Source organism: Calonectris borealis, chromosome 13 (genome assembly GCF_964195595.1).
Source record: "Calonectris borealis chromosome 13, bCalBor7.hap1.2, whole genome shotgun sequence".
In the NCBI taxonomy this organism is placed as follows: domain Eukaryota; kingdom Metazoa; phylum Chordata; class Aves; order Procellariiformes; family Procellariidae; genus Calonectris; species Calonectris borealis.
In genome coordinates, this window is record NC_134324.1 from 3,539,852 (window position 1) to 3,567,777 (window position 27,926).

General features: G+C 39.5%; 1 protein-coding gene across 3 annotated transcripts in view; it reads left to right on the top strand.

Moving 5' to 3' along the window:
* DACH2 (dachshund family transcription factor 2) overlaps positions 1–27,926 on the top strand; it is a 308,526-nt gene that overhangs the window by 138,683 nt on the left and 141,917 nt on the right. For all 3 annotated transcript variants that reach the window (XM_075161959.1, XM_075161958.1, XM_075161957.1), the window contains exon 2: positions 18,820–18,935. In XM_075161959.1, coding sequence (XP_075018060.1) covers positions 18,820–18,935 — 116 coding nt within the window. The remainder of the gene's footprint in view (positions 1–18,819; positions 18,936–27,926) is intronic.

The following is a 27,926-nucleotide window of genomic DNA, read 5'->3' on the forward strand; positions in this document are numbered from 1 at the left end:
ATCCAGTATATTGCTTTTGGTTGCTTACCATTGTTTCTCTTCTCTTCTTGCATGGCTGTAGCCTAAAAAGAGGTTTTAATGGTTTTAATTTGTCGCACACCTACAAAATAATTTTGAGATACATGCCTGTGCAGTCCCAGAGCGGAGTGTGCAGCTGGATCTTTGACTGTCTCGGTACTTCTGCCAGTTTGGCTATGAAAGACGTAGTCCAACATCTGTGTCCACCTGATTTAAATGCCTTGAAGAATCCTGTATCTGCTGTTTGGCAACATAGCTACCCCATGAGTCCTTCAGGAAAATGTCCCTCTCTAAACAGAATAATATATTTACTATGGGAGGAGTTTTATAATTTTTTCATCAGTGACTGGATGAAGAATATAAAGCCCATTGCTTTTGAAAAGAATTCTCATGCATGAGCAGTAGTACGCAAGCTTTTTCTTTAAAGACGTGATGATAAAGAAGGTGATGCTGGAACGGCAAATTCCTGCCACTCAAAGGAGGGTCTGTTATAGACCATGGAGAAAGAAAATGTAGAGGAGCTTTTGGAGCCCTAATAATTGGCACTTGGTAATATGCTTCTAGCGAGAAATCTGACAAGAAGTCTGTCTTAATATAGTGTCTACTTTTTTTCTGTAGTTCACTCGAGTTAGTTAATAAGCATGTTGGAGGATTGAGGGGGAAAACAAGCCTCGGAACTCTGGAACTGGCACTTGTTGAACGTACAGCATCGAAACAAGATGTAGCACCTGTCAGAACTGCCACCTTCTGCAAAAATGCCTTTTTCCTTGGTTTCGCAGTTGATTAAATAATACTTGTATTCATCTTCCTCTTCATTGTCGTATAAAATCTGTGTATCTCGGACTGGTCCTGTGGTAGAGGATAGCAAACTTACTCTGCTTAGCAGGATAAATGATTATAGTGTTAGAGCATGATCCCACTTGCATTGAAAGAAAAAAAAGGGTTCTTCTAATGATTTCGAGTGTAGCAAGATAGGACTTAAATGAATGTGGCTCTGGACCAGATAATCCTCTTTTGTTGATGTTAGAACACTGGCCACAGCAGTGATTACAACGTAAGAATATAAAAGAGGCTTTATTTATACTTTACTTTTTCTTTCATGTTTCCAATCATGAAAATAAATATGTCTTATTAGAAAAGAAAAATTTTACTTGGTGTGCTTTGCATGTTGGGAGGCATTAAGTATTCCCCTTTTTTTAGGGGAAATGTGTCACTTGCATTTAACTTGGGTAAAAATAAGTGAAGATAAAACTAATTTAATTTTAGAATATAATTTTTTTATTTGTTGAACAACTGTTGTTTTAAAATGGATAGCCTGCTGAGAAAGAAACAAAGCCACTTCAACAAAGCAGGAAATCAATAACCACAAGAAAGCCTAAAGAAAATTAATGCATACAGTGTGAGCAAGTGACATAGAAATTATTTTCTGGTGTAAGAATGGTAATAATAGAAGGCATATGGAGTGGATGAAAAGCATGATAGAAATATACATAGAAAAGATGTGTTCTCTATTTCTATTTATAAATAATTACCTCTGTGTTACAGTATTTAAACTTTGAAGGGTCTAGATGGTGGTTTTCTTCCTGATTTCCCCACCCCCTAGTCCTAGGTAAATATTTATGCTTGCAAAATTTAGTAGGCCGGCAGCCATGGAAACGTATGTCTTTGATTTATCTCCAGGAAATCTGGTTACAAACACTCTTTTACTTGAATTCTTTTAGTCTTTTTCAACAGCGTTTAAAAAAACATCTTTACTAAGGAGCACCGAGTTGTGCATACGATGTATGATTCCGATTCTGTTGAAGCCGGCGGCAAGACTGCATTTGCCCACAGCAGGAGCAGGGCTGCCCTTGCACGATCTCTTGCTGTACGAACCAACACACATCTTGCCTTTTCTCTGTCTTCTCAAAGCCAGTTAAGTGTTGGTTGTTCAAACTGAGGGAGGCAGGAGTGGATGCTAGTAAGTTAACACATACCACGTAGTTTTTGGGAGGGACAAACCTTTCAGTCTGAAGTGAGATCTTTTGAAAAAACCAACAGCAGGTATGACTTGTCTGATAAACTGTTGTATGTCATCTAGGAAATACTTTATTTCAGGAAATCCCTGAACTTGTGAGTAACTCATGCCACTTTTCAGTGCCCTGAACTGATTTTGGCTTTTTCTGTAGTTCAGTGCTTCCAGTTGTTCTCATTGTATATGACAGAGTCTAGATGATTTAAAAAAATGTATTTTCATAACGACATTGTGTTTCTCTGTCAGTGGCAAACCAGAAGTAACCGTGGTGAGAAAGGTTTGTGGGTGTAGCTTTTCCCTCTGGGAAGCTGTCGATAGAAAAGGAGACAAGCTTTTGGTCAGAAAAATACTTCTTCAAGTCAGATATAAAAAACAAGTAGTATTTGAAGCTAACTGTGAGTTGAGAATAATTATTCTCACTTGGATTAGGTATGTTTCCGTTCGACCACCTGGGAGGAAAGGGTAAAGGTTACTGATGGAGCAGAGGGAATATTACCAAGAAGGGAAAGAGAGTGATGCTGTGATCGCTGAGGGGAGGGAATGAGACCTGCTGCTCACAGACTGCAAGAGGGGGAGCTCGGGGAGGAATTAGATATCATGAAACCGGTGTCTTTATTGGATCCTTGGTTTTGGTGGCCAGCTGAGTTACGGATTCTAGTTGAACATACTCCTCCTCGTACAGTCACCTCTGGGGTTGGCCAAATTCAGAATCACCGTGCAGTGTGGTTTGTTCACACAATCGTTTCAATCATCTGCTATTACAAAGAGTTTTAATCAGGTAAAGTTTTTGTGTGTCTGTGTGTGTGCATATGCGTGCGCAAAATATGGCAAGTTTCTAGCATTACTGCTGGGTAAATCTTGCTTAACATAATTGATACTACTACTCTACATTTATACTGAAGTGACAGAGAGAAAAATTCCATTGTAAGCCTCCTGTGTATCAAGGTGCTCCGCTCCTGCCTCTCCTCCAGCTTCATCTCCCTGTGCTGACCCACGAGGCTGTTCAGAGCAGTGGCAGTCCTGATGCGACGCTTCCAGACAATGCTCACCTTTTTCAAAAGCCATGTGGCAGTATTGAGAAAAATGGTACAAATGGACCAGGGTTTCACCTCAGGTGCAAATTAAGTTTATTAGCTGTCCTGGTTTCGGCTGGGATAGGGTTAGATTTCTTCCTAGTGCTGTGTTTTGGATTTAGTGTGAGGAGAATGTTGATAACGCACTGATGTTTTCAGTTGTTGCTAAGTGCCCTCCTAGTCCAAGGACAGCTCCCGTGCCTACTGACTGAGCTAGGTACACGAGATGGGAGGGAACACAATCAGGACAGCCAGCCCAGCTGGCCAATGGGGTATTCCATACCATGTGACGTCATGCTCAGTATATGAACGGTAGGCGTGATCCAGGAAGTAGCGATCGCTACTTGGTTATCAGTCAGCGCGGGTGGTGAGCAATTGCATTGTGCATCACTCATTTTGTATATTCTATCATTATTTATTATTATTATTTTCCCTTTTCTGTTCTATTAAACTGTCTTTATCTCAGCCCACGAGTTTTTCCCACTCTCACCCTTCCGATTCTCTCCCCGTCCCGCTGGGGGGGCGGGGGGAGTGAGCGAGCGGCTGCGTGGTATTTGGCTGCCTGCCGGGTTAAACCACGACGTTAGCGTGTCATTTTAATCAGGGTTTGGGCAGATTCAAAATCACCTTGGAGAGTAAGATCCCTGATCTCTTTTGGAGAGGTTTTAACTTCAAGAACTGTTTCTTAGGCTTTAAGCTCTGTTCCTAAGCCTGCTCCTGAGGTCAGAATGTCTCAGGTCAGGAGACTTCGGAGGCGATTCCTGCCAACCACCGTCACGGCGTTTCTCACGCACCTGCTACTCCGTTCAGAAGCTGCCCTTTTATTCCATATTGTTGAGGCATTTACTCTTAATAATGTTACTAACTTTTCTGTCTGGAAAAGTCATTATGGGTGAAAAGATGAATACAATTCTTCTCTTCAGAGGTTTGGTTGTTTTTGGTGTTTGTTTGTTTGTTTATTTTAATTTATTTCAGTGTTGCATGTTTGACTATCCCTAGTACAAGCAGAGGCAATACCTTGCTGATAGTTTTTAAGTCACTTCCAGGAGAAGTGATGTGAATATTTGTTGGACAAGCTGCAGAATTTACTGTTTAGCATTTTATCTTCTTATGAAAATTTATTTTTTCTAGAAGAAAGCTTTTGAAAAAATAGATTAAAAAAATTTTAGAGGACAGGGTTGGTTTGTTTGCTCTTGTATGTTTATAGTTACAATTAAGGCTTTCTAATGTTCTTGCACTCAACCTGTATCCTTTGCTTATGAGCTGAAGACTAGCTTGCCGTGCCCAGCAGCGCAGTCCCTCACGTGCCACCCGCTGTGGGTCGGGATAAGGGCAGGGAGGTGACGCTTCCGCAGAGGTGCCGCCATCTTGGGCTCGGCTGTGCCCTGGGCGGGGGCCGCTGTGGCGCCGGGCAGAACCGGCTGGAACCGGCCGTGTCCGGCACGGGGCGGCCCTGATCTCTCCTCAGGGGCCCTGCGGCCCCCCCGCTACCAAAACCTGGACATGTAAGCCCAATACATAGTGAAAGGCCTCAGAATTATCTTTTGATTTACTGCCAAAAATATTAAGATGTTATTTGTTCAGTTTGTAACTCTGTGCATGTGGAGAAAATTTCTGTTGAGTGTGCTCTTCAAAGTAGGCGGAAAAGGCAAGAAAATACCCTGTGGCTCAAAAAAGAGGCTTGAGAATCACAGCAATGAAGGTTGATTTTTTTTCTTTTTTTAAATGGTAGGGGAAAAAAATTGCATGATTGATTATTGGAAAAAAATTAAGAATACAGTGGATAATTCATCACTTAAGGCCTTTAAAATGAAAACTAGATGGCTCTCACAAAGCTATGCTATTATCTTGAAAGTGTGAGCCCAGATCAGGATTATACGCTCAGGAAGGAGTACGTTTTTTAGCCCGCAGGAGAGGAGTCCTTTTTATGTCTCTAAAAACACAATCATGGCTAGGACTTAGTTGGAAGATCAGAGACTGGACTTACACTGACATTGATCCTTGATGCCACAGAGCTATCTACCAGAACCTCGTCTGAAGACGCGTCAGGGAGCGAGAGCGGGTAGCCAGGCACTGTGAACACCCCCACGAGTTCATACCGTAGCAGAGATTGCTCTTCAGGTGTGTGCAGGTTCTTACTGTATTTGGTAGTTTTTCCCCTTGGAGTCCTCGCTAGACGCTTGTATTTCCAGAAGCTGTGAAAAGTTTAACCTTGACCTGAAGGAATGGCATTTAGTGTCCTCAGATAAAGGAGGGACATTAGTCTCCAGTGTGGGGTCAGTTCTGACCATCCTGATCAGTGATTTCCTCTTGTGCCTTTAGAGTTTTACTGACAGGTAGGGCTAGTGTAAGTAGGGCTGTTTAAATGGGGTTCGGTGTACAGTCCCATTCATATTAGCATCTTAGGATAACAGGAAGATTTTAAAGACAAATTTAATGTGAATTTTGAAAATTTTGCTTCTGCCGTTTTTATATTTTCATGGTCCTAAAGATTTCTGTTTTGTTGTTTAAAAATACTTTTGTGCATTTGCAGTAGAAATAATAACCTGGCTTATCTCTGTAGCTAACAAACTAAATACTAACAGTCACAAAATCTGGAAAAGTAAAGCAGTGTAGCTACTTGCTTATACCACCGGTCTAATTTCATACTGTTCCAGGACCACCAGGTGACTAAAGGGTATTTTCCGTGTTGTGAAGGTTAACCCTCAGATGTTTACTTCTGGGTGGAATCACCTAATCATAGAGGCTCCTTTTGATTGCTGTGAACAATTCTTCCTTTCAACATGGACATAGGTGCAAAGGGTGATACAGAGGACTGTTTCTATGTTCTTTCACTTCTTATTCTTTGAAAGATGAATTTCGATTTTCTAACTTGGAAGAGTCTTTGCAAAATTGTGAAAACACTGAAACTTGTAATGCAGAGATTAAAAACAGTTAAAGCAAGAGTAGTTTCCCATTGCATCAAAGTTGAATTGCTATGAAAATTTTGTACCACCACACCACAATATAGCACTGTTATGGAATTAGCTATCATCTCATGTGGGTTATGTGATACTCAGTGCTGTAAATATGTCAAGTGCTTGCTATTAGGTTTCTGTCCATAGATAATAGGCTTAAACAGTCACATTTTTTACAAGTTTCATTGAATTGAATCTTATTGAGATACAGCTCAGTGGAAAACAGCAGTATTTCAAAAACCTTTCTCTGTAATAATGTTCCCCTAAATTGGCATTGAATTCAGATACAGGTCAAAAGTAAAACTTGTAAGGATCTAATATAATTCAGAAGCATATGACATATCATGAGTATTTGTAATAGATGGTGATTCCCTACTTGGAAAGTATCCATGCAAATATTTGTAGAAGTATGTATGTGGAAACTATAAAATAGTGCTTGAAAAAATTGGTGCTAAATTAACTCAGATGAAAGCAGATTTATAGCTCCTCAGTGTAATGGCATATCTTTGCAATAGGCTGGACTGTATGCTGCAATATATGTGATGTTCAGCTACATTAATGGAAGTGAGTTTCCTCCTGCCCTTTCTCATTAAATTTTCAATTCAATACTTTTTTTGTCTTCGGGACAAAGCCTGAAGATTTTATACAGATAAGTTTCTCATTCGAGTATTTTTTTGTAGGTGAGATTGAGACTTCATTGTCACCATGCAGTCCTCGCATGTTCCTTATCCCAAGAGACAACCCATGATTCAGTCGCGCAGTCCTGGTTTTGCGACCTGTGTCTTCAAGGAGCGATGGCGGGGCTGAGCGATATCCTCCAGCCCAGGGCAGAGCCTGCTGACAGCCCAGAAATTGAGCTGTCAGTCAGGGAAGGAAGCGCATCAAGCTCTGAACAGACATGCAGTGAATAGCGGCAGGTAACAGAGACCTCTGTGGTCCTGTGCGGTTGTCCATATGCTGGATTTGAGGCTTACTGAAAGAGAACTACCGACACTTTCTGTGGCTCTTTGAGGAAGGCGAGCCATTAAGGGCTTGCCCATGTAAAATCTTTACTCTGTCTGTGTCTTTGCCAGCATCAGCTCTAGGCTGTTTGGAGTGGAGCTGTGTTTGTTCCCATGCTGACCCTAGTGCCTGCCTTGACATCTATTTATGTCAGTGCTGAGCTTCCACATACAGGTGGCATAATCCTAAAAATGTTTTCAGTGGCTTTCTTCTACATACTAAATAGCCAGATATTTTAGGAAATTAAAAAATAGCTAGAATGCAAATTGCATTATAATATTGCCTATAATCTCCAGTGGTTCACAGCTTTCACTGGATTCAAAGTCCAAGTAGAACTATCAGAGTAGCTGAGCCAAGGTTTGCAAGGCTCATTATGCACTTGGCAGTATCTCTGGTACTTTCACATTTGGTTTAGCTGGACATCTTGGGTGAGCATTGTTTTGACAACAAATCTGTAATTTAAATTTGTGGTTCTGGGTATGCAGTTACTGGCACGATTCCAGCACCAACACCCCCCCTCCTGCTAGGTTTAATCTAGGTAGAGTGCGTAACAATAGTAGTAAAGACACAGCAGCAGGAACTTTGTCCCACCGGGTATGATCTCAAGTTGCTAAATGAACTGTATTTTATCCGTGCCACTGCATCTTCACTGCTACAGTTAATAATTTAATGTAGTTACATTAAATTAGTGTGTGTATACGTACATGTGCTGTAGTCACGCTTTCAATTTCGTTATTGACATACCCTTAAATTGAGCTGCTGCAGTGTGTTACATAGATAGGCCTTTCATCTTGTTTACAACTGTGAATCACCACAATTTTGAAATTTGGTGATTTATTCTCCTTTTTCCTGTGACAAGTGTTATTTGATAGGAAAAAATTAACAATAGGAACGTTGAGGCACTTTTCCATCTGCAGGCACAGTCGTAAGTAATTCAGAAAGAGTTATTTAAAGTTTTATATCTCAATGAACCAAAAATCCTTTTTTGAAACTTCTTTTGAAATGCCTGACTTCAGAAATAGGCAGTTAAAATTTCTTAAGTAAGAACCAATCACTTTTTCTCTATTGCAACTAGACTATAATAACATTGGAATACTAGGAATCCAGGTAATTTTTCTGACTGTAGACCCAAACTCAAGTTTTAAATAAATAACCTAATCAGTGAATAACCAAAAGGTCCTGTAGACCTTGGTGGGCATAAATCTGTAAGACATGTGTCTATGAATGGAGTAGTTTTACGAAGAATATTATCTAGTATTGACTGTTTCAAATCTTAGGTTTTTGAGATAGTACTCTAGCAAGGCTTTTTAATATATTTGTTTAAGAAACTTATAGAAAGCTCATTTAAATTCTGTGTTATCTTTTTGCACAGTTAAAAGCAAGTAGTCCTGAATTTGTGATCTTTTTTTAAGTGAGGTAGACTGCACTGAGATATATTGAGACAATGATGTTTTGCAAAAAATAAATTTTACTATAAATTAGGTAATTCTCTATACTGCTTCAGTATTTTTCCAGATAGCTTTATTGAGGCTGTTTTAATGAATCAGACCCACATTTATTTTTTTAAAATAAAATACTAGTCTTTTCTTTAATTCTGTCATAGTATCTGAAGACCTCTTTATGTAGTAGGCAGAGAAATGCCCACCCTATCTCATACAGTAAGTAGACTAAGAGCCACAGATAACTCCTAGTGATAACTCTCAGTCGCAATTACTGCAGAAGGAGACTTCTACTTCTGCACTTCTTGTAATTCTTAGTGCTTGTTCTTTTTTTTTTTTTGAGGAGCTTCTAAATTTATGTATCAACTAATTAGAGAATCTCAGCTTTCAGTTATGACACTTTGGGGAAAAAACCAATACCACTCTCTTCAGTCTCTCCTGGCCCTTTCTGGAGAAGAAGAACTTAGAAGTGTGATTTTTTGAAACTTAAAAGATGACAAGATTAAAAGCCAAATAAAAATGTGCAAAATGGAACTTTAAGAACATTAGAATTTTATTTGTTCTCATGATTTCAGAGTCATGATTTGTGAACATTTGGGGTTAGAAGTACTGTAACTAGGTCAAGTAAATGAAGTATAAAATAACTTCACAGTTATACTTTCTGTCAGGTGAGTAGTCAACCCTTAAATTGTCTGTTCTATCACCTTTCTCTCTTCAACAAAGAAAAAATTTAATGAATCTTTATCAAGAAGATGTCAACACTGGTATTAATAATCAGAGATATACGTGGACTCAGTTGTGGAAAATGTGGAAACTAGGAATTTGCTGTGGGCTAAAAAAGGGAGAACAAAGCACAATGCATTGCATCCCCTGTCCCCAGGCAGGCGGCTTTCTCTGGCTTGCCAGGGGAGCCAGTGCTCCCAGGAGGTACAAGGCATAGCTGGCGTCTAGAAAATAAATATGCAGGTGTAATTTAGAGAGTGATAGAATAGAGGGTTTCTTTCCTCCACAGAAGATCTTCAGGTGGCCGCTTGAGGAACATGCAGGGTAAAGGGACTTGGCTTGCCTGACTCCCTTGCTTGTTATCCAGGGGAGCCAACTTGCTGCTGTTTGGTGTCTCTCCTTCACACCATATATATGTCTGCCAAGAGTAATACTACTGGCAAGGTTGTCCGCAAGTCCTGTGCAATTTGTAGAACGTTATATATGTAGAAATTTTGGGAAGAGCAGCACTTCTTTTTTAACAAAGTGTCACATGACTTTCTTTTAAGCAAACTAGAAAAATATGGTCCACATGAAAATGCAAGTTTAGAAACAAACGTACTGGAAAACCATGCTGAGACGATGGTTACTGTTCAAACTGGAAGCGTGTCCTGAGCGTGGGGGCTGCTTTCAGTTTGGTTAAGGGACTTCAGTAATGTCTTGGTTAATGAAGAAAAAGAAAAAATGCTTATTAAACTTAAAGACAGTACCGAAGTGGTAGGGGTTTCACGCACGCTGGAGAATGCCGTTAGGATGCAAAATGATCTTGACAAAATGGAAAGCTTGTCTTAAATAGGATTTAGTTCGATAAGGACATAGGTGGTGTAAGAAAAAACTGAAGAGGGTCAAGTTACACTATTTCTACCTGTAATCCGGGGATAAGGTATGTACCTTACCTATTTGTAGCACATGTTCAGGGAGTCTGAAGACCATGGATATAAACACTAAGTCTATAAATTCCATCTGTATGTATGAAACCTCACAAAGGCAAAATATGACGAGTTCTCAAAAAATATGGAGTGTCTGTAAAGCAGGAAAATATAAGTTGTTTTCCATGTCTGCTGAATAGATGGCAAAAAGTGCCTTGCTTAAATTAAACAGAGGAGAACTAGGTTAGATGTCAGTCCCCCTTCTCCCACAAACCCTTCCTGATAGGAAGGCTAGCCTAAGCATTGGTGTGGATTTGCCTAGGGATGTTGTGGAATCTCCAGCAGAGATTTTTGTTTTCAGAGGCAGGCTAGACTAACATTTGTCAGGAATGATTTGAGCGTACTTGATCCTGCCTTGGGGCAGAGGTAGAGAGAGCAGGTGACCTTTTGAGGCCTATTTCAGCTTCATGATTCTGTGAGTGAACCCAGCAATACTGACACCCCAAATGCTAGTGCTGCTGCTCCTGAATTTTGCTGTTGCCTTATACTCTGAAGAGTCTGACTGATGGCTTCTGTCATATACAGTGCTATAAAGCATTGGGATAACTGTGGAATTGGTGTATTTAGCAAAAAACAATACCCTGTGGTGTGCTGGATGTGTGGTGGTTTAGTTTATTTCTGCTGTGTTGTATTCTCAGGCATCTGTATGAGTGACAAGACTTGGGCTATTACTAAAGGTCCGTAATAAAGATTATGGCAGTAAGTCCAGAAGGGTGAAACTTGGGGAGGATTTTAGCCGCCGCTGGTGCTGTGCTGAGCGCCCTCCACTCCACCACCTGCCTGTCCTGCCAGCCCCTGGGACAGGAGCAGGCAGGGTTGCTCAGAGACCACCTTTCCTGTCAGCCACCCCACACCATTCCCAGGGGATGGAGTGAAGGAGGAGGCAGAAAGCATTTGGCAGGTGGCCGTCTCAGCTCATGTGCTCAGGCGTTGCTCAGGCAGCCCCTCCTCTTATCATGAGATACAAAAAGTCATAGTAGGAGTATGAAAGTCATAGTAGGAATTAGCACTGGAGCTACTGTCAGTGGGGTGGGGAGCTCTCAAAAAAATGTAGAGATGAGACCAGGACCAGAGGATAACTGGGAATTTGGCAGGAGGTGGAGGATGGGAGGGAAGCGATTGAAGGTAGGTAAGGTCTGAAAAACAGAAGTGATGTGATGGATGGGTTAAGAGCAGAAAATTAGAAATATTCAGAAAGTTGGACAGAAATATTAGAAATATTCAGAAAGAGGGAGGGATTGGAGGAAGTGGACTGCGTGGGATGGGAACAGGATTGGTTCAAAAATTAAGGAAAGGATTAGGTAGAGGGTGGGTAGCTGTGTGACTGAGAGGCCTTCATCCCCTAAGGACCAAAACTCACTGCAGTAATTTCAGGAGAGTAACTGTATGGGGACCTTGGCGACAGACTTGGTGAATCACGCTTCTAACTCCTCCATGTCACTGTTGACTGCGCTGGTAGAAGGCGAACGGAGTGGAGATCACAGGTCCTAAAGTGCTCCTGGCCTGGACGAAAGAGATTCCTCCAGGTCACGAGTTCTTGGGAGTACTAGGCAGCAGATCTGCCCCAAGGCAGCCTGTTTTACCAGTCTGGACTTCAGAGTTGGACCCAGTTTAGATGTCTGTGCGTGAGAAACCATCTGTGGGCTGAGAGCTGGGATACCTGAAGACTGCGTGTTAAAAGGGAGAGAGTGGCCGTGTAGACGGGGGTCAGGCAGTGCAATTGTTCGCTTGCTGTCGCTGCTGTGTACGCAGCTTGTGTTGACGGGGAAGATTCTGAACTAACCACCCTAGTTCTTGATAAGAGAAGTATTATGTGATATTATTCAGATCTATATTGGACTTTGACTAATCCATGATTTTTAGGAAGAACACAATGATAATGTGCTACTTTCTGTTCTTAATGGTAAAGTTAATAAAGATGCAATATTCCACTTTAGTCCCGGCCCTGAACAATTCAGTGGTATTAAGGAGTCTCTTTTTCTAACAGTAACACCAATTCGTAATGACAGGAAAAAAATTTGCGCTTGTGATGCTTTAGGAACAAACTTCCACTGACATTTTCACTGAGGCTGATGTTGAGGACCTTCCTCACTGAAAAACCCTGGAGAATTGAGTGGGAAGATTTTGTTTTGGAGTGTCAGAGCTTTTCTCCACAATTTCCTTCTGTCCACTGAAGTGAGAAGGGAGCGCGCTGAGCCCGTGCAAGATGAGCTGTGGCTCTCCTCGTGCTGGTGTGGGCATTCTTTTATGAGAGTTGCCATAGGGACCAGGTTCTAGTTATCAGCTTAACCAACTTCATGTATGATTAATGTTAATTGCCCATTTTGCATGGATGACTTTTTTCCTCCTGCTGAATTGGCTCTTGTTGCCTTTGAAGTGGCTGGTGATCCAATGTCCTGCAATGGTTAGACAAGTGATCAGTTTGCCAGCGCTGAGAGGAGACAGAATCAGGTTGCTGCAAGGTCAGAGTTTGCTTCTCTTCTTAAACACTGAAAGGTCAAGCAGAGTTTAACTACCATTGGCATCTTTGAAATGTTGTAATAAATGCCAAAGCAAGGAGGTTATTTTAAATCCATGCTACAACTAAAAATCTTAGGGTAATAAAAGGAAATAATTTTAACTCAAATTATCAAGATGTTATGTTTATTGGTAAAGGCTTCAAAGAGTACCTTTCGCAATCACTAGGAGGTATTTCATGATCTTTGAGGAGAGCAAAATTTTAATTTGTGGTTCCTGTTCCAGTTTCAGGAAAGCAACAAAGACTGTGAGGTTTTGTGGTGGCGCTTTTTTTTTTTTTTTTATTTCTGAGTACTTGCACCAGTTACTGCCACTATTATCAGAGCAATTTACACAGCATGTCATATAGTACTTCTATATTTCTCCTTTAAGCCTAATAAAATATGTTGCTATTGAAGAAATCTGTGATACATATGAGAGCTTCCTAAATCACAAGTCTAGCATATTTTTATACCAAATAGCTCAAGCCTCATGGAATCAATAATTAATTTATTAACTGGATATCTTTTGAAAAAACAAAATCAGCAGTCCTTGCTAGACTGTCTACTGCCAATTCATAAATAGTTGATGACAAAAATGAAAAGTGTAGAAGTAAAATTCAGAACTTAACGATCAAAGTATCGGGTACCTCATCTATCACAACTTGGAATAAATATATCACTGAATGTGTCATATCTCATTGACACTGCAAGACATAATGCTTTCCCTTGTTATCTAGCTAACTGCCAAGTCTACAAAGTTTATAGGCTGCTAAGATAATGTGCTGGTGGTAATCCACTTCAGTTGCAGAAATATGAAGTACTGTTGAAATATATTTCTACTTGGTTTATTCTTTGCTCTCAAGAGGATAGGATACTATTTCAGTTCCTCTGAAGAAGCCCAGAGAATGAAAAGCAAAACATCAGGATAAATTATGCTAAATGGTGGACTAGACCCCAGAGGAAATCATGCTTCTGTGGTACAGTATTCCTCCATTTATCTTACAAATGTTACATCTAATGTTAATTTTGTAAAGGGAAAGCATTCAAAGATTCATCTGATCCTTTTAATAATAGTTTTAGTGTTATAGTGTTATTTGTCAAACTCATACCATCATAACTTACTTTTCTAGTTGTGACAGACCATTCATACAGAAAATATTTTGGGCTACTAATACATAACATTTTATTTCACAAAACACAACCTAGTAATTAAACTCCAAAACTTAACAAATAATTGCCAGCAAGCAATTACCATTCAATTAAAGAGTAATTACATGGTTATTTGTGCCCTGTAAAATAAAGCATTACTGAAATCAGTAATGCAATCAATATTTTAGCAGAAACAGGATGCTGCAGTGATGGACCTTTCAACCTGTGCTGATTAAATTGTCATCCAAATAACAGTTTCCTAGTTAAATCACCACATGTTTATTTGTCTTGATTAATATGCAAATTCACTTCTGATTCTAGTAAATCTCCTATATTTAAAAGCACAAAAGTAGAGCGCTATCATACATCAACAGTGATGTGCTCTGTGTTTCCACTGATTAATTACATTTTACAAAGTGTTGATGAATTTGTGGATTTTATGAAATATAGTTGTCTATAATGACTGTAAAATAGAGTTATAAAAGATGGCGCTGATCAGTAATTTTAACAAAATCACAAAAATAGCCTTATTCTATGTTTTGATTCAAATTAAAAATCCTTGGGATGTCTAGGGAATATATTAAACTTTGAGAGGAAAGATAATAAAATTAGCTCTCAACAGGAATGGAAAATAAAGGAAAAACAGACATTAATGAATGATTTCTCAACATTTTACTATATAAATTTTAACTGTCAAATATACTGCTTAAAATGTAATTTAGTCTCTGACAAATCTAATTCCAAACAAAATAAAAAATGAACAACATTCAGATTAGTTCATTTTTCTCTTTCAGAGTTAGTGATTTTGCAGGGGTGGGGTGGAGAGGATGACAACAATGACTATATAATCATAGTGTAAACACAGGTAAAAAACCAAACCCTCCAATCATCATCTTCACTTTCAAGTAACTGATGACCCAAGGGCTATTTGGTTTTGGTTTTGAGAGATACTAATAGAATTTTAATCAGTATAGACTTTGAGCTGGCCAATTTATTTGCATTTATTTAGTAAAAAGAATAAGATTACTGAATTTATTAATGAGAAAAGGTATTGTACGTCTGTTTTAGTCTCCATGGTCTTCACTTGTGACCATAATTCTTGTACTTTAAAATGTTTTTAAAAGATATGTGTAAAATAGCAGTTTCTAAGTGAAGTAACATCTGATTTAGAATTGAGTCATTTTCCATTCACAAAGACCTGTTAATGGCAAATATAAAATTTATGTAGAGATTTTAGACTCTCGAAGAAACACATTTAAAATCGTTTGAAGCTGATCATTCCTGTTTATGCTTCCTTTGTTATCAATGAGGAAAAGATTTTTCTACACTTCTTGAATATATAGCTTTCCTGAATGAGATAAAGGAAAAGGTGAAGAAGAAAATGCAATGAAAGAGCAGAGTGACAGAAGATTAGGAGAAATAATATTAAATAAAGTTAATATTTATATGCTAATGCTATTAGCATTTATATGCTAATACTTACATAATCACAAATGATGTCTTACTCTCCCCAAATGATAATTCTGCTTGCCTTATGATTTCTGTTCAAGGCATTTATTAGCCATTTTCTCTGAATTGTGAGGCTTAGATATGTTTTAAATAGTAAATGTGAAATTTGTTGAAATTCTAGACTTCGTAAGATGATGGGAAGCGTACTGGGTACTGGGAGTGTTGAGATAGACCAGTGAGATTTCATTGCTTGGTGGTGCCAGCCCTAGCCCTGACAGCAGCGTATTCACAACATAAAGTAAATCACATAAAAATTTTGAATCTACTGATGTTTTTGTTTCTTTTGTATATATCTTATAAAAAATAAGTTTTAGGGCAAACATTTGTGTCCTGTCTCTGTGAAATTTCTGGTTTCATGTTTAAACAAAAATGCCAGAAAATTTGTTTCTAGCCAAAACGGGACTGGAAGTTTTTGGATTCAGATTATGCTACCGAGGTGCTTTCTGTGAGTTCTGGTGTCCTTCCAAGCAAAAGGTCTTGGTTCATCATAAGTGACACGGTCTCTGGTCACTTCCAGGCAATCTAGCTGGAAGTGCGAGGTATCTGCTGCAGACTCTGCAGCAGCATATCAGAGTGCTGGGTGCTCTCTTCGTTTCCTTGGTTCAGAACCAGACATACAGCATAACGGTGTTCGTATGTAAGCTACAGAACACAGTGTTGAAGAGCCAAACGGTTCTTTCGCAGGTGGTGTATGAATGACAGTCAGTCAGCTGTAAGTAGCATCCAGCCTTGAGTTTTTCATTTAAAAGCTAACATTAAATGAGAGACAAAGGGCTTTGATTTTATTTGAACAGGTTCAGCTGGGAACAATTCCATTCCAATTATTATGGCTACAGCTGTATAAGACCAGAATCTGGCCCCTAGTAGTTACTGCTTTATGGTAATATTCACTAAAAGGGTGTGAGTAGGTTAGAAGTATGCCTTTTTTTTTTTCTTCAGAGTCTATCAAACCTCTTCCCCAAAAGGACCACAATCCCAAACACACCAAAACCCAGAGGAAACAGTGCTGTGTTTTCCCAATGGCGCTTGCCTTACTTGTGTAAGTAGGCAGAATATAAATGCAGTCAGCGGGACTCTGAAAGGGAGCTGAGTAAGTTTTGGTGTGAACTTCTCTTTCATCATCTCCTAAAGTGTTTTTTTTAATCCTGGGCATTCTGTCAGTGCGTAACCACAGATTGGAGAGTTTCACTTCTGCTTGTAGTGTATGCTGGGAAACACCTAAAGATCTGATCTGGTAAACCTGTGGGCTACGAGTTGTCTACTCAGAGTTAACAGAGTCATCAAAATAAACTGTTGTCTGTGCAAAAACTGCATAATGAGGAGTGAAACTCCATTGTCTTCCCTCCTCTCCCTCTGAAAACCCAAATCATAAATAAAATGTCTCTTCATAAAATCATTTAAAACTGTTTAATTTTTAAAATGTTTTTCTTCGATTACTATCAACATATGGAGTTTTATGCGAAAGATTTGTTAGTATTTGAGCTTGAGAAGAGAATGTTTTGTAGTTTTGTTGATTGAGCTCTTCTACTGCTAATTTTAGCTGTTTTGTAATCTTTTTGGAGACAGTAAGTACCAGCTAAGCACTTAGACGTGTGTGTGTGTATAAGCACAGGCTTTGTAAATCAGAAGAGTAACAATTCTTTTTTGTGTAAAACCCCCACATACCAGCCTAATACTGTCTGGTGGACAATATTCTTGTGCAGTGGATGATTTCAGCAGGTGATTTTAATAGAGAATGCATGTGTGCATCTCACTTCCTGTGAAACTCAAATACTTTTATTTTAGGTTTACTTTATTACAGCCTAGTGAGTCTGGGCTCTTGTAGTAGGCTTTACTACATAGCCATCATAGTATGATAAACAACTTAAAGCATAAAAAAGAAAAATGGAAAAAGTACTGAATAAAATGAAATACAAAATGGACAGACCTGAAGCTAAAAAGAGGGGGGAATAGTTTTATAGAGATAAAATAATAAACCGAAAAAATGATTTTGTGCTACTTTGATGTACAGTAAAACAAAATAACACTAGCACACTGTGAAAAATGAACAGGTTAATGGTACCTCTGTGTAGTGTTGCTGGAAGTTGTCTTCATTTAAACGCAGAGTTTGTCTTACATTGATGGAGGGCTTTGCCACTGTAAGTTGATAGAGTGAAGTTTAACTTAAATTTCTTTCTGAACTAGAAGTCATTTTGGAAATGCTTTCTATTCAAACCTCATTCGTTGTTGCAGCTTAGTTATTTTATACAATGTATCGCTATCTTTTGTCAAAAGCTCTATTATTCAAGAGAGTAAAATGTGTTTTGACCAACAGAGAAGCAGCAATACTTTTCCAAACATGGGGAAGTTGCATTTTTATTAGCTGGCTTGGGGAAGAGTTGATTCAAGTGGGTTTTTGGTCTGTAAATCTCTGTATTATAATGGCAGCTGTGTAGGATGATTTCATGTACACACACTGATGTAAGGGCTAAATGTGGTAGTTGAAAACAACAGTTAAATGTAACAGGTCTGAAAACAGACCTTTAACATTTCGCATTAAAAACTGCAATCATAATTCGTAAGCTGGTCAAGGGACTGTGAGATTTTTGACAGGTTGGGCTAATATTCTTGGTTTAACCTATCTGTAATATTTAAAAATATCAGTCAATCCATAAAGGTAAGTAGTCAGTTTTGGAAAAGCTCAGTGTTAAATTGTTGATGCATCTTCAGAAGTAGGCAGTTATCTGCCAGGATTCAGAATTCAGACGGCAAGGTTTAAGATAATGTTGCATTCAAGGTTTCAACTTCTCATCTTTAGGCATCACAACTTTTAGTTTTCTGTGGTGCAGGTGTGTGGCATAGACTTTAGAGCAGTTACTGCTGTGACCCCTCTCCACTAGCCCCCTGTAAGGTCATGGAAGCCCTGGAAAAGCTTGACTAGTGTATGGGCAGTAGACGTACATGTAGACGTGCCTTCTGTGAAGCAGCCTGGTGAGCCAGGCTGAGATGCCTGGTCAGCCCTGAGCTGGTTCGTAGCAGCGGCTGAAAGCATTTTCAAGACTTTACATGTGAGTTACACATGCATGTGAATTTCTTGAGCTCCATTTTACAGACAGGAATGTTAAGAAAAAGATATTAATTAGCGAAGTAGTGGTATGATAGGGCTAGAAATATGGATTGCTTTCTTTTTGGTCTTGTGGTGCAGACTAAAAAAAAAAAAAATCTTAGCATTCTAGTCACTTATGTGACTTTGAGCTCATGATTGTGTTAACTACAGGCGCTGTTTGACAGTTTATTGTTAGTTCATTTGAAACCTATACAGTTCTTGTATGTTTAATCAACTTATTTTTCTTTTTTCCTAGGCAAGAATTTCTGATATATTTTTATGTATCATTGATGGTTCATATATTTTATACAAATCAATACCATGTGTGGTAAGCAAATATTTCATAAAGAAAATGCGTTTTCATTTATCCTCTTATTTCATCAGCTCACGACCAGGAAGACCCCCCAAGCGTTCACTAGGAGTTGCGATACAAGAAAATGCACGTCTTCTGCCCCATGGAGTTCCAGGCCTCTTATCACCAGGACTTATCTCTCCGACAGGTAATAAAATCCATCAGATGATCAGCCTCATCTCTTCATACTGCACAGCAGTTAAAATAAACTAATATTGATCTAACTGCCTTGTCCTTCAGGGCTTTTTCAAGCTTTACCAGAGGTTACATTATTGGATTTTTTGAGTGTTCATGAAAACTCTGTTTTGTTGCTGCAGTGACTGAAATCTAATGGATTTGTAATTTAGTTCTTTATTAATTGTAATTTCCTTACAGGAAATTCCATTAAATGCGTTACTTTAGTAAAAGAAAAAAAAAAAAAAACGAGAAAATGAACTATTGTCTCAGAGAGCCCTGTAGCATGCATTTATTCCTTTCAAATGCATGTGTATTTTAGTTCTCATGGGATATGAACAGCGTGGCTAATGCGTATTGTAACATCATTAATGTATGCTGGGAAGATAGAGAAATGCTTGTAGAATTATAGAAGAAACACTTGAAAAGCAGATAAAGTCCACATTGCCACAGTGGATTGTACTTTAATAATCTGCATTCAATATCATAATATGAAAAAAGTAGCATGAAAATATGTGAAACTATAAACAAGCCCTAAACTTAATTTAATGCATAGTATTTTATTTCACTTCATTAATTTATTAATAGAGTTTAAATTAAATCTTGTGCTATCCTGATGAGTGTTTTAATTTTTTATTAATTGATGTGTGCTAAAGGTAAGTTTATTTTGGTAATAAAGCTATATTAACAGACTAGATTCATAAAAGTAATTGTTAAGATATTCAATAGGCCTAGCAGTTTTAGGATTACTGTCAAAGTCCAGTCTGAATATGTTGTATTTCCATAATAACCAAACTTGGTCAAGTGTTTAGCAGAATATAAAGTCACAGAACATCTTATAGGAAAAGCAGAATTTAAAAAAATGATTGATGTCTTGATCTTGCAGATTACTCTGCTTGCAGAACCTATTGCGCTGCAACTGAGTGCCTCAGCAGGTCTCGGTGTTCAGGGGAGTAACAAAGCTGAGATCTTTAATTTCTCTTAAAATTCCAAGGGTCACAAGGACTTCACAGTGAACCAGTAACCTTTATCACTGTGGAAGTGGGAATGAACATTCTTAAGCAATAGTCACAGTAACCTTAACTGAAGTAGTTAATAAAGTATGGAAGCATTTTGCTGGAGCCAGACGCCACAGTTAAGCTAGTGCAACTTCGTGGACTGTTCATATGTGTGGCAGGGATCAAGAACTGTGTTTTCACTCTTACGAGCAGTGTATAAATGAGGGGGTTTTTTTAGTAGCTCTGTTGTGTTCTCAGATCGGGAATTTCATGGATTTGGTGTTGTTTATGTTATTACCAATAGACAGAAAAGCACAAGAGCCACCATTGATAATGTCTTGTCAGAAATCCAGAATATTCCATATTACTTTTCCACGCTGTGTGTGTTTGTAAATAGGACATCAAATTATGCAGACTACCATATTGCTTTAAATTGGGAAATACTTTAGGATGCAGTGTGCTGAGTATGCACAGTAAAATTGTATCATAGACACATTCTGTCTCTCTCACATATTTTGAGTATCACAGAGTTTGAGTTAAAAATTTTTAAGTTGAGTTTCTAGACTGTTGTAAGTTGTTTGGAGTCTGAAGTGATGACTGGGATATATCCCACTTTACTTAACACGCGGAGGGTTGCATGAGAAGATTGGCCCCGGGGGGCTGTCTTTCAGCCGAGGCCCAGGGTAGCTGCCTTTCTGACCTTGGGAGCCGCCTATGAAAACCTCTGCATGACCAAGCGCCGAAAGTCGCAGACAATGTGCCTCAAGCACTGAAAGGGAGTTTTGCAAGCAGCTTGTAGGCGGGAGAAAATGCACATTTCCAGAGCATCGCAGCGTTGTTGAGGGCCCTGGATGAGACGAGTCCCCGCAGATGAAACAGCCCTGCCGCCAGCCCGCAGCAGGGCAGCTCCACGCTGATGGCCTCTGTAGTCTCTGTAGTCAGGAATCAGAGCTTTTGAAGTTTTTGAGTATCTTGATCATAAAAAAAGAACGGTGTAAAAGTTGGGGGAATCGCTGAGTAAGGAAAGGTGCAAAAGAGCCACTTGTAAACTCAGTGGGGATTTGAGCTATTGTAAACTTGATGGAGCACTCGGGTATGAAGCCTCCATTAGCTTTATTTATACCTATTTACACTTAATTACTGACTGCTTTGCTCTGGTTGCCTTCAACACTTTTGCAGTTGGATTCTTTCCTTTTGGCTGAACTAAGAACAAAATGCGTTTCAACACTTCTCACAGAATAGCGTGGTGGATAATAAAAGTTGCAAGGATATTAACCTGTTGTCTATTGGCTAAGTTTTAATTTGGTTATTTATGATCTCACTTGCATATAATTTGCTCTGGTTCTGACAGTTTTGGCCCACAGAATTTGTGTGTAAAACTGAAGCTGTTTCCTGCCCCTGGCTGCCCCCTGCTCAGTCACCTGCCGTCTTGGCGGAGGCTTTCTGCTTGGAGCACTCTGCTCCCACACGGTGTTTTAGATGGCTGCGGGAGGGGAACGGGACTATCGTGGTTTAAGCCAGCAGGCAGCCAAATACCACGCAGCCGCTTGCTCACTTCCCCCCTCCCCCCCCCCCCAGTGGGACAGAATCAGAAGGGCAAGAGGGAGAAAATCTTGTGGGTTGAGATAAAGACAGTTTAATAGAACAGAAAAGGGAAAATAATAATGATAGAATATACAAAATGAGTGATGCACAGTGCAGTTGCTCACCACCCGCGCTGACCGATAACCAAGTAGCAATCGGTACTTCCTGGATCACGCCTACCATTCATATACTAAGCGTGGCGTCACATGGTATGGAATACCTCGTTGGCCAGCTGGGCTGGCTGTCCTGATTATGCTCCCTCCTGTCCTGTGCTTGGTAGTATAAGATCTGTCCTTGGCAGGGTACTTAGCAACAACTGAAAACATTAGTGTGTTATCAACATTCTTCTCACACTAAATCCAAAACACAGCACTAGGAAGAAATTTAACTCTATCCCAGCCGAAACCAGGACAAGGACCAGGGCTGGGGCAGAGACTGAGGAGAGTTTGCAGGGCTGGATCCATCCCTTCCAGTAGAGTGGATGCTGATACGGAGGCAAGAACGACTCTCTACATCTTGGTGACTTCTTTGGTTACCTGCGTCCTCTAACTGCCCAAAGCATTTCTTTTGGATGTCTTCTTGTCCACTCCTTGGTAACCCCTGTGTCTGATCTTGCCCATTCTTCCTACAGCACAGATATGCAGACGGTTATGTTAATCTGCCTACATTGTTAAAAAAAAAAAAAAAAAATCACACTCACTCTTCCTATGTGGCTACCTCATTTTCTAATGTGTCCAGCTTGGCATCTGAGTTGTTTTCTTCTTCAGATAATCTCCTTTTAGTAGCAGGCTCCACATCAGCAAATGCAGCATGATTCATCTATCCATTGCATTTTTCAGTTTTACCTCCTCTTTAGTCTTCTGTCAAGTTGAAGTGAAGGAGTTTGCATCCAGGCTTGCTCTTGGTTAGATGGATAGGTCTCAAGAAGTTGCTGTTCTGGCTGCAGAGCTCACAGCTCTGTCTGTAGAGGGTATTACAGAGTGATGATTAGTAACTTCCTGCAGACTTGAGTGAGCCATCTGTGTTTCCACTCCTTGAAATGTGCTGTTATTTTCATCACCCATTTGGTTTGTGTCAGCTCAGTTTACATGGTCATTTTCACATAATAAACAGGTAGTTAAATTAGGCATACTGCATTTCCCAGTGCAGAGTGTAATTTTTTTACCTCTTGGCAAAGTGGACTACAACTACTTTTATACATAAGTAATTTGTGAAGGAGCTGTAAGTGAAGCCTCGACCTTTTTAAATATTTGTAGGTACCTTCCACCTTTGGGGAACGGGAACATTTGAGTTACAATGAGGCTGGAGCAGCAGGGTGGTGAAAACTGCCATGACTGAGAAAAATGAGGTGGTGTGTCTGCGATGCATGCCACCGGGACGGGCTTGTGTAAACAGCACAATAACTGTGCCCAAACTGCATCCTTCAAGAGCTGATATTTAAGTACTGCCCATTTTATGTGAACTTCGGAGAAAGTGTTTTTCTTCTTGTATTCATGTAGGAAACGTGGAAATCAGCGTGGTGCCCTTGCCTGCTGTGCGGGCAAAGGAAAAATCCTGTATGTCACAGAGAGATGGTCATCAAAGGCTCGGTTCTTCAAACAATGCTGTGTCATGAAGTGACATTAACAAAAAAAGGCTTTATCTCATATTAATGTACAAGTCTTTGTCATCAGTGTATCTTAACAAGACAGTTGGCACTTATTTATGGAATAGACTTTCCAGGAAGTTTTAGGGTCTGAAGCAGACGTTTGCTGTGTGGAGAGAAGCTGAAATCCATTACATGATTTAACCCAGTAATTCAGAAAACTGTTGATATGGAATGAAGCTGAAAGAGTAGTTGGATCTTTTGATAGTTACCAGTGCTAGCTTCAGTCCTCCTACCCTTCATGTAGGTTGTCCCCAAAAAAGGTTAGAAAACCACTTTATGAAGTCTTCATTGCAATTTTTCTCTATTCAGTTTGTAGAAAGGCTACTATTATTTCAATAAAACCATTTTGGGGGCTGCTCCACCTTGTTTTCAAGGTGTTGGAGAGGGCGGCTCATGAAGAAAATCATCCTGCCACTAGAACTTGGTTAGATAGTGGTACAGGGCACAAACCTGCTTTCTGGGGCAGTTGTTATTTTCAAGGGGTAGGATGGGCTTCTTTCTGACTGCACATGGGCTGGGAGTCCCGCAGCTGAAGCTGATGGGGTGCTGGAAGGACTGGTGAGGCTGGGTGCCAGGAAGATGGACGCAAACCTGTTTAAAACATTTCTGTTGCCATTTTATATTTCTGAGATTTGCTGTCCGGAGCTGTGGGCAGCCTGGTAGGCCTAATATGGTGTGCATTGGCATGGTATATGCAGTATAGGTCAGCAGATGGATTGCAGCGAGGATTTAGGGCTGAGGGCTGCTGAGTGTTCAGCGCAGGAGATAGGAGGAAGCCTGACTGATGGGCAGTGGTGTGTTAGAAAAGGGAAACAAGGAATTTTCAAATGGATCCTCAACTTTGGTGGCCTTTGCTGGATGCAAGGCGGGAGGATTCAGAATTTCAGAGGTTAGAGATTCACCCCCAGTTGATGATAGTTTCATAGGGAAAACTTGTTGGAATGTACTGTGTGCAGAGGCTGTGGCTGTTGCTGCCACGAGCGGGCAGGATGTCCGAGGCCTCCCTGGTGTTAATACCTCCTGATTAAACCCGCTGCCGGCATCTATCATCAGGTCTCTGCTGTTTTCTTACATTGGTCTGCCCAGGTGACAGAAGCAAACCACCTGCATTTCTGAATGTGTAAGTTAAACTGCTGTTTTCATTATCAGCTACGTTAGTTTCACCTCCCTTGAAGTGATCCTTTTTTTATTTCATAAACAGACAGTTAAAACAGACACTGCCTCATTAGCTGTCTGGGTAGTTTTTAAGAATGTAGTAATTAAAATATTGACCCGTTTCTACAGATACAAATACTTTTTCAGTATAGTTTTGTCTTATTAATAGCTAAGAGAAGCTGTTGTGAACTGAATAATTTCATGTAATTAATATTTTAGTGAAATTAATATTTTAATAGCTATACCAAGTCACATCATTGTGGGACTCAAATAAATAGAGTAGCTCACAGGAGTATGATAACTTCATGTGTTACTTCAATTCAGCAGTGATAGCAGCAGCCACTTAGTCTTTCTACAGAAAAGAGAGGGTAAAACAGTATTTGCTGCAGTCCTTAGACACTTTACTTTGGTATATCCTTGTTAGAGAAATGAATGAGACCAGAGGCTTTCAAGGTCTTTGGTATCCAGTTGCTGTTTATCAAGGTGGGCACGCGGTCAGCCAGCACAGCTCCGCTGACGCGCAGAGCTGCCTGCAGGAGCTCCCTGGTGCCATTGACCCCGTGGATCGTCTCCTTATTTCCGTCTGACACTGGTGCTGCTCCAGTGCCCACCTCTCCTGGCTGAGGAACTCAGCTCAGGATCAGAAGAGTGGAGCCGCAGGACCGGCAAGGACGTTCCCTTCCGGAGGGGCGCAGTGGGGCTGGAGGCAGCGAATCTGCTCCATGTGTACCATTGGCTCAGAGACTGGGTTTGCCAAAACCAGGCTCTGAAGGTTTGCCTCTCTGTCTTGTAAAGCCTGCTTCCCAGAAAGAGCTGTTATTTGAAGAATAAGCATTCATTCAGGGTCACTTTATAGAGCATCTACTGACCGATTTCACCTCTTGGGGTGTTTGATGTAGGGCCGCTGAGGCTGGCAGCTGCTGGCAGGAGTCCTGGAGCCTCCAAGAGGAGGGAGCAGAGGATTGTAGCATTAAGGGAGCCCTTTCCTTTCTCAGCATACTAAACTGAACATTTTTGTATGTTTACATCCTGTTTCTGTGGCTCATTTCACTGTTTATGATTATCCTTTTTTTTTTCCCGTTGTCATAGATGTCATTTTAAGGTTCCATTTATAATGAGAAACATATGCATGACTTTGTCATTGTTGGCGTTACCTGGCTTGGTAGAAATTATTATTTTTAATCAAAGGCAAACATACTGATTAAGGATGCCACAACACTGCTCTGCCTATGGGGAACGTTAACAGTTTATAAATTGTTCTTGGTGACAATTCAGTAGTGAATTACTTTGATATATATGGCTAATAAATTAATATGATTAAGTTAATGAGTAGTACAAGTGTTGCCAAACTCCACTCGTCGGGCTTTTAATGCTGCTCCACATTTGCAGCTCTAGCTTCCCCCTGTGGTGAGAGGATCAGTGCTACCTACGCACTGTCATTGTGATAAATGGCATATCCCACAGAGCCCTGCACTCCATCTGGTGTGTCCCCAAAATGAGAAATATTTTATACAAATCACACACTCAGAAGCTCAAAGGACTGTAGAAAGATCTATTTTTTCAAACAATAATAAAAATGCATACATCTCTTTAGCAACTCTTCATTTTTACTGTCATAATGAATGCATATAGCTTTGGGAAATGAAAGCTCGTGTGAGTAACATAGGAAACTTATCCACTGCACAGTAAAGCTGACAAATAAGTTACGTGCTCACTCTTTTATTTTATCATGAAATGTTCGTAGATAAAAAATGATGTTAGAACATCTATTTAACTGGATTTTAAAATTAAAGACCGTGTATGCCGCATGATTGAGTACCACCCCATCTCATGCCAGCAAATTTCTGTGCTGAAGGGAGCATGAATTTGAGTGAATGAGGAATGCAGGATCATATCATTACTCTTTAAAATACAGCCATTCAGTAGAGTTCTGATAATCTAAAAACTACTTGGTGACTATGAGTCACTCAGTTCCTCTCTTTCCTTTTCTCTTTTAATATTAACTTTCTTTAGGGATCCATTTTTAGTGTCTGCTTTATCTGAGTGGGACATTACATTTTTGACAAATGAATAGTTAAAGCTGTTGAGAATTTACTGAATAGTTAACCTTGTTGTAAATTTAATTTACACATAGCCTCAGCTACTAATTACTGTCCGAGAAGTGTGAAACTGAGTAATATACTTTCATTTTTAAGCATTTGCACAATTTTTTTTTTTTAAATTTGATCCTGCTGAGTTCCTACATCTTTTGAGATGACAAAGTTCAACCAAAGTGGTCACACCGAGAGAATTCAGACTGTATTGTCTTGACACTCAGGGCAGGTCTGTGCTGAATTTATCTTGATTTGCAGATGGAAGGGAACCATTTGAAAAAGTTGGCCCAAGTATCACAGAGTTAACAAAATCAGTAAGTTTTCATCTGTCTGTTTTTGTCATCTGTGACATTCTTTCCTACTAGCTTTTCTATTAGCCTGGTGTCTGAAGGCATCAAGATCTATAATGATCATAATACCTGTCTGCTTCTCTCTGTCGCATCTTTGACTTTGAAACTGGTTTAGCTCTTTTAAGTCATTAGTAAGAAATGTCTTAAAGTCAAAAAGAGTATCAGGAGGTGTGAAAGATTTATCTCCAGCACCCTCTGTTTTCTGGAGGACTGTTCTGGCAGTAACAACACTATTGTAATTGAATAGTTTTTGTTAGGTTTTATTTTCCTTTACAATAACATGATTAAGTTGAACAAATAGTTACAGTCTGAAATGTTTTCCATTCAGTACCTTTAACCAGTATTGCAGCAAGTGTATTTAAATGCCTTAAGAGTGTTTGTGTAAGAATCCCAGACTGACTGCATATTGTACAGTCTTGCATTTTAATATAGGAAGCTGTGTTTTGGATTCACTGAAGTTATATTGTCATTGAAGAATTTTTACATTCATGCTAATGGAGAATGGCTTATTGATTTAGCTGGTTACAAGGCTCATCAAATGCACTGTAGGGTGATAATCCTCTGGTAGGCTAATCAAGCATCTTCAGATTCTGGACTGGTGCGTTGGGTGACATAAGGCCTATTCATGATTCTCCATTTTAAAAGAAGCATTTTTTATGCTAGCAACAGAAATTTCAATATTATGGCATACAAAATCAGAGACAAGGAACATAGATCCTCACTGATACCTCCACTCTGCTTTAGATTTATCCAGCAGTATTTCAGAAGACCTGTTAAGCTCAAGATATCTGCACACACTTAAATTTTTATTCCTATGACTTTGAGAAGTAACTGTCTATAACTGTTTAAATAGATACAATTGTAACTGGCTCGATAATACATCTCTGGTTGCAGAAAAATGTTGAGCCATCGTCTGTTTGCAATGCTAAAAGCTACTGCATTTACATAAATAATATTCTCTTAAAATGCAGCATTCAGATCTATATTAGATTTGAGTAGTGTTGTTTCCTAAAGGAAAGGCTGTATTTTGGCAAAATTCTTGGTATAACAACATTGCTGCAAAATGTTCAGAAAAAATAGGGAATAAATCTCACTGGATTAAAAAGTAAGCATGTAGTATACTTAAATCCAAGTATT